At 66.3% G+C, this 7,036-nt stretch overlaps 1 protein-coding gene across 1 annotated transcript in view; it reads right to left on the bottom strand.

Moving 5' to 3' along the window:
- The window catches only part of SLC2A4RG (SLC2A4 regulator), a 9,133-nt gene that overhangs the window by 956 nt on the left and 1,141 nt on the right, over window positions 1-7,036 (bottom strand). Inside the window, exons 3-5 of the mRNA XM_040638614.1 lie at window positions 822-931; window positions 249-436; window positions 1-176 (exon numbers count right to left, since the gene is read on the bottom strand). The exon at window positions 1-176 is cut by the window's left edge and continues 88 nt beyond it. Coding sequence (XP_040494548.1) covers window positions 1-176; window positions 249-436; window positions 822-931 — 474 coding nt within the window. The remainder of the gene's footprint in view (window positions 177-248; window positions 437-821; window positions 932-7,036) is intronic.

Below are 7,036 nucleotides of genomic sequence, written 5' to 3'. Positions count from 1 at the left end.
GGGGACACGGCGGGTGGGAGCTGAAGCCTTGGCCCACCTGGCTTGCCCCACCCCCACCTGCCAGCCCCACCGCACCCCAGGTGCACCAGGCGGATGTGTCTCTGCATCCCGGAGGCCGTGCTCAGCACCTTCCCACACCGCTTCCACAGACACTGGAACAGGACCTGCACTGAGCTCTGGGTGACAAGGGCTGGTGGTCAGGCGTGGCCGCTGCGTCCACCCCGCCCTGAGGGCTGCCTCAGGCTCACCTTCCTCTTCCTTGGGGCGGGTTCCCCAAATAGGAAATGGGCTGCCTCAGAGGGCAGTGGGGGTGACGGGGTAGATGGAGAGGACCGGTCACTGGCCGGGTCCCAGCCCCAGTCTGCGCTGCTGCTGCTGCTGCTGCAGCTGCCCGGGGGCCGCGCCGGGGCCTCCTTCCAGGGCTCCAGGCCAGGCTCTGTGGGGACACAGCGGCACCCGCGTTAGGACTCGCAGTGGCCCCACCTGTTCGCCTGGTTACAGGCAAGCGAAGGCTCTGGGAAAGCAGCGGCCCTCACTCCCCAGCTCAGGGCGGGACACACAAACACATCCTGTGTGGGGAGATGCCTGGCCAGCCAGGTGGAAATGGAGAGGTCGCAAGCCTGCAGACCTGGGACACTGTGGCTTTGGCCTCAGTGAGAGGCACTGGGGGTCCTGATGTCTGTTTCAGGCCTCAAGAGGTCTGTTTAGAAGGTGCTGTTCCAGGCAAAGGGGTTCTGCTTGCCCCAAGGGGTGGGCAACTACAAGGTCCGGATACACAGTGGTCTTGCCCTCCCTACCCAGGCCCAGTGTCTCAGTCTCACCTGGGCTACAGGCTGCAGCTGGGGCCCCCAGCAGGAGGGGGCTGGTGGACAGACTCGTGAGGGCAGCTGCAGCCATGACCTCATCCAGTCGGGATTTTCCTGGGGGGGCTCTGGAAGAGATGTGGGTGGCATCCAGCAAGTACTTCCAGCCCCTCCCCTGGCCCAGCACACGTGCAGGCCTGGGCACTTGTGTGTGTGTGGGGGGGTGCCAGCTCCCTCCCTCCAGGCACTGGGCTGGAGGCCCGTCTCCACCCCCAGCTCGGGTTACAGAGCCCCAAATCTCCAGGAACCACCAGAAACAGGGCCTGGGCTGGGGTCTTCCTGCAGCCTTTGTCCCAGGTGGTTCCTTCAGGCCCAGGAGCTGGACAGGGGTCTGAGGCCCCACCCCCAGGCCGGGCCAGGCCGGGCCAGACCAGGCCCAGCCCCCACCGCACAGTAACCAGGGTTGTGCAACAGCAGCTGTGGGCCCGCGCCAGGCCTGGGAGGGAGGGAGCAGCCAGCAGCAGCCAGGGGAGACCAGGCTCCAAGCGCAAGCAGGGTCCCCAGGCCCCAACAGGCCAGGCCAGAGCCCGTCTCCACCTGAGAAGCCAGCTCTGGGCGTGGGACACCAGAGGGTTTGGGCAGGGCGAATGGCAGCCCGGAGCCCTGGGATTCCGGACCGTCAACCCCACGTCAGCGGGCAGCCTCTACCACAGAGAGGATCAGGGGCCCCTCCCAGCCTCCTGCTCTGGCCCCCAGAGCTGGGGGCACAAGGGCAGTATATATTGATAATTTCTGCTCCACTCCTCCAGCGCTCGAGAGTTCCAGAGGGGCGCCGGATCCCTAGGTCGGGGCCCTGACCTGCCCTCCACAAGCTCCCCACCCCCGTGGGGTGGGGTTCGAGAACGCCCAGCTCGCGCCTCACCCACCACCCCTGCGCAGACCAACGCACGTGTGCGCACGCCCACCTCGGCCTGGCGCGCGGGACCCTGGCTCACCTCTGCGCTGGCACCGATGTGCGCGGACGGCCTCGGGCTACAGCCGCCCTCCGCCCACGTCCCCGGGGCCCTAGGTCGGCGGCCCGCGGCTCCGGCTCCCGAGGGCAGCACGAACGCCAAGCCGCAAAGCCGCCGCCCACGGCAGGGCCCCGCGGAAGGGGCAGGCTCAGCGCAGGCGGCACGGGGGTTCCCAGCCTCACCCCGGATCCGCTCCGCACCTGCCCCCAAACCGGCTGCGGCCGGGGGACGGGCGGCCCCGCCCCGGCCCCGCCCCCCGGCCCGGCGCGGCGGAAGGTAAGCCGCCCGGGCCCCGCAATGTGCCAGCCCCGAACGGCGGATCCCCACCGATCGTTCTCCAGCCACGAGAGTTTGTTTGCATGCAGCGAGCTCGGCGGTCTGTGCGCGCATGCGCGGCGGCGGCACATGGCGGCGCGCCAGGGACAGAGACAGCGGGCGGCCATTCCGCCCCGGATTGTGCCGAGGCTGCAGCGGCGAGGGCGGACGCTCGACTCGCTCCCCAGGCTGCCGGGGCTGGCTGGGCCGCCGACCCCGCCCTCGGATCGCCGCCGCCCGCGCCGCGCGGCCCGGAGGCTGCGGCCGGCCACGCCCTCGCGCGTCGCGCGCCCGCCTCGCGGTGCGCCCCTGGCGCACGCGCCATTGGCTCGCGCGCTGTATCAACATTCCGAGGTGGCCCGCGGCCGGGGCCAGCCGCTCTCCCATTGGCTTGCGCCCCGAGGCCCGGCCCCCGAGCCGCCCGCAGCAGCGCGGCCTGGGGAAAGGGCCCCACTCGCGGCACCGCGAGTGCCTGTTGGCCCCTCGGCTCCCGGGAGCCCGGGTGCTGTGCGCCCCCGCCGCCGGGGAAGTCCGGCTTACGCGGGTGTGTTCTGCGCGCAGAGCTGCCAGATCCGGGAAGAAGCCGCGTCTCCTTGGCGGGCCTCGGGAGCAGGTTATTCTTTAACGCACGACTGCCCACCTACCCCCGTACCTTATGTAACACCAGGGGCTGGGCGGCGGAGCCCTCCCCTAGTGTTCAGGTCCAAGTCCCACCCTGGGGGCGGTCAGCTCGCGGCCGGCTGCAACACGCGCTAAGACCGACTTGTCCTGGGGACCACCACCCCTAGAGCTTGCCTCCCTTCCCCATAAGGCCTTCTGAAACCAGCTGAGCACGGCTTCAGGCGACAGGGCCCAGGCACCGCAGGCAGGAGGGTCCTTCCAGACAATCCCCGCAACCTTCCCAGTCTTCTTCGAGAAAAGTAGGAGAGCAGCACGGCCGTATTCACCCCCCCTGCGCTGGGATTTATTAAGACCTTGGGAGAGGCCAGAGGCCACTGCAGCCAGGACCCCAGGGACCTCACAGACTGGAAGCCTTGGGATCTGGACTTCGTGCTGCCAACTTCAGGGGGCGGGGCAGGGAATGGGGGTGGGCAGTACTCTGGAAGGAGGAACTCTATACTTGGTGTCAGCAGATGGGAGTGGGAGAGACCCTCCCTAGGTGAGGCTGGGGAAGCCAGGAGCCTCCACGCCCACAGGTGCACTCATGCTAACAGCTAGAGCTGGAGGGCTCCAGGTGCTGGGGCAGGCCATCTCCGGACACTCTCATACACATTTTCCAGCAGTCCCATCATCTGCTCCAGGCCCTCTGAGTGGGAGGGTCTCGTAGGATTGGTCACTTCCCAGAGGCGGAATAACTCCCCTGTTCTTGGGGTCCAGCTGGTCTGTGGAAGGTCCTGGGTCCCCTTTAGGCTTCCTGACTCTGGAGTACAGGATGTCCACCTGGGAGAGAGGAAGCCAACCCAAGAGGGGTCAGCACCATCTACTCCTTCCAAGGACCTGCACAGCCCACACTCCACCCTACCCCATCCACTCCGGTTTACCTGAACAGCTGGGGTCAGCTCGGCCCTTCCGCACCCAGGCTTTGGGGGCCCTGATCTCGTTTCCTTTAGCTTCTGGATACAAGCATACTCAGCCACCGGTTCGGCCTCAGGCCCAGCCCAGGCCTGGCCAGCTGCTGGCTGCCGGTGCCCCTGCCCACACCAGGCAGGTTGGCTGCCAGGCTGGCTCTGGGGATTGCAGCCAGCCCCACATTGGAATAGGTGGCTCCGGGCAGATGGAGGGGAGGTGAGTGGGCATTGCCCAGGGCAGTTCCCAGTGTGAGAAGGCTGCCAGAGGTCTGTGGTGCCTCTGGACACCTCCAGCCATTGTGGGCGCAGGGATATCCATGCTGGCAGGCCTCGGGGCTAGGGTGGGGCCGACAGAGTACTGGGGCAGGGGGCAGGGAACAATGGGGAGCAGCAGAGCAGCCACAGGGTGCAAGCCCTGCCCGCCACCCAGGTCCCACCTCCCGGCCCGCCACCTCTGCAGCCACTGGGGCCTTGGAGCAGCTCGGCAGTCTGGTGTCCGACTTGCTGAGGGTGCAGACGGGTGTCCTCTCAGCAGTGACTGGGGCAAGGAAGGCTGGTCGCATCCTGTGCTGGTCCTCACCTGGCCCTGGGGACAGCCTGGCACTCACCGCTTCCACGGGCATCGCACCGCCCGGGCCTGGCCTGCTGCCTCTGCACCTCTGTCCTGGGGGCAAGAGTCTCATCAGGCCAGGGAGGCAGAGATGTGGGGCCAAAGTGCAGCCTCTGGGGCAAGGCCGTAGGAGTCTCTGCACGGAGCCAAACCTGCTTGAGCCCCGCCCCACACCAAAGCCAGGCCAGGGATGGACATAGCCGACAGGCTGTGCACAGTGTCCACAGCCAGAGGAACAGGGCAAGGCACCTAGGACACTAGAAGGCAGGAGGGGCTGAGGCACCTGTGGCCCCATCCTCAAAGCCACAGGTAAGCCTGGGGCAAGAAGACATGGCTGCTGGGGGCAGAGAGGCTGGCACCTACCTGGCAGCCTCCCTGCTGCACCTCAAGCTGCTGGGCAGTCCTCCCCCTGGGGTGCTCTGACTCAGACACAGGAAACCCCAAGGCTCCACGGCCCCCTTCCTACAGAAGCATGGCGTCCAAGCCCTAGCAGCCACCTTCCCACCTCTGAGGGGGCTCCTACTGACGTGTAAAAGGTGTGTCACGGGGCCCCCGTGAGTGTCCTGAGTGGCAGGGTGACCCAACGGTAGCTGAACGTGGCTGCTGAGAAGGAGCAGGGGAGTGAGTAGGCCAAGGGCCTGCTGTGTCACCACGCAGCCTCGACTTGGGACCTAGGGAAGCCCTGAGGTCACACCCGCCCTCTGAGGCACAGGCCACTGTCTCGGTGATGCCCCCCATTCCAGCCATCCACCGAAGAATTGGTCCCCTGAGGGGCTGGGAAGGCAGGGGAGGGGTCAGCAGGCAGGAGAGGTTGCTTTGGCTCCTGACTGCCCCACCCCACTTCTCCCCGGCCTCCCACCCTCCCATCCAACTGTCCGTGCCATCAGACTGTGTCTCCTTCCTGGGATCTTAGCGAGCTGCTGGGGTGGGGTGTCTCTGGAGACAGAGCAGTCTGCCAGACCCAGGGAGTGGCTTACCTCATAGGAGGGTCCAGGCTGGCAACCTGGTCTCATGGACTCTCCAACCCTCAGCTGCCCGGAGGGCACCATGGGGTCTGGGGACCTGACCAGGCTCAGATGCCAGAACAGGCCTTACACGGCCCCGCGCAGCGTCTCTTCATCAGCCCCGTCTGAGCAGGCCCAGCGGCGGGCACCCTGCGAGGCGTCTCCTGTGCCGCCTCCGCTGAGCGCCCCACCTCACTTCCTGTCTCTGCATCTCCCTGCATCTCCCCACGCAGCCACTCAACGCTCTGCTGACATGGCTCCTGCCACAGCCCGGGTGAGGCTCCAGACATCACTCTCCGGCAGGAGTACACGGCACGCTGGCACTGCTCCCAGAGTCCAACTCACGTGTGTCCACCCCCCACGCTGGCGTGGACACACAGCACGGGAACTGGGCGGTCTCGGGGCCACCAAACCCTCGGACTATATCCCAGGCTTTCAGACTTCCAAACCCAACCCATGAGGTCTTCCTGCCTCATTAACAGAATGCTTCCCAAGGCTCACCATCGCCACGACCCTCCCACTGCTGCGGCATCAAGTTCCACATTTGTGGGGGTCAGGCAATACGGGCAGCCTAGCTCTGACCCTCCTCAGAGCTCAAGTGCCCGGCCCAAGACAGCAAAGAGAATGCCAGTCCTTTGCCCTCCGCCTCTGGGCAGGGGCAGCGGCCTCACTTAGGGGCTCCTTCCAGCCCGGCCCCATGGCCCAGTGCAGAGACCCCTCCAGCCCCAAAGACCCCCACAAGCCAGTGAGCCTTCACTGAAAGACACAACACAAGCACTTTAATGTTCTAGCTAAGGAGACCCCTAAGACACTGGCAGGTGGGCTCAACGGGCAAGAAGTGTCCAGAAGTGACCCCTGCAGCCCCATATCCATTCAGCAGTGTCCACACGCCCTAGGCCAGCAAGAAGGCTTGCCGCAGGGGTTGGGTCAGAGCAGGCCAGCCCTCTGCCAGTGGCATCTAGTTGCTGGGTGACAGCGAGTCTTCCAGAGGGAGGCCAGCGCTGGGGTCCCTGAGCTCTGTGCTACTGCGCACGGGGGGCTCTAGAACTCAGTCATCTTCTTGGTGTCCGCTTCCTCTGCTCGCGCAGAGCCTGCCTCCTGGGCCTGAGCTGCCCCAACTCCCGCTGAGCTCCCGCCAGCCTCTCCTGCAGCTGGGCTGGTGGCCACACTGTGCCTAGAGAGGAGCCTGGCATCTTGGGTGGGTTGCTGGGCCACTGGCACGAAGCCCCCAACTGCTGTGGCCGCTCGCCCATCCTCCTCCAAGCAGCCAGCCCTCCTCGATAGCTACTACCCGGGTCAGTGCAAGTTCCTACAGGGGAACCGGGGCTGGGTGCCCAGCAGGGCTGAAGGTATTGCCACCCTGGGGTCCGCCCTCTGCCTGGAGTGGCCCCACATCCCGGCCGGTGTTTTCGGGCAAGGCCTTCTGGATGCCTCGATGTCCCGCTGGGTTTGCCCGATCTTTCTCCGCTGGAAGAGCTGCAGGCTCAGGGCCCGTGCACTCTTGCTGGCATGGTACATTTCCTTACTGCTCCTCCTCCCTGGGGCCACCCTAGCCTCCAGGGCCCGCGCCCGGCACTGCAGCTTGCTCAGAAAGTCAAATACATTTCAAGGGCGTGCCCCACGCCCTTGCATTCCGGCCTCTGGGCGCCAGGCTCCCTGCCCCGGTCCTCTTCTGGATCTCTGACTGGTCCAGAGATTTCCCTCGAGGCAGCACCACAGCGTG

Source organism: Ursus maritimus, unplaced genomic scaffold (assembly GCF_017311325.1).
Source record: "Ursus maritimus isolate PB19 unplaced genomic scaffold, ASM1731132v1 scaffold_22, whole genome shotgun sequence".
Classification (NCBI taxonomy): Eukaryota; Metazoa; Chordata; class Mammalia; order Carnivora; family Ursidae; genus Ursus; species Ursus maritimus.
Note: the sequence above shows the minus strand (reverse complement) of the source record. Positions and strands in the feature narration are given on the sequence as shown.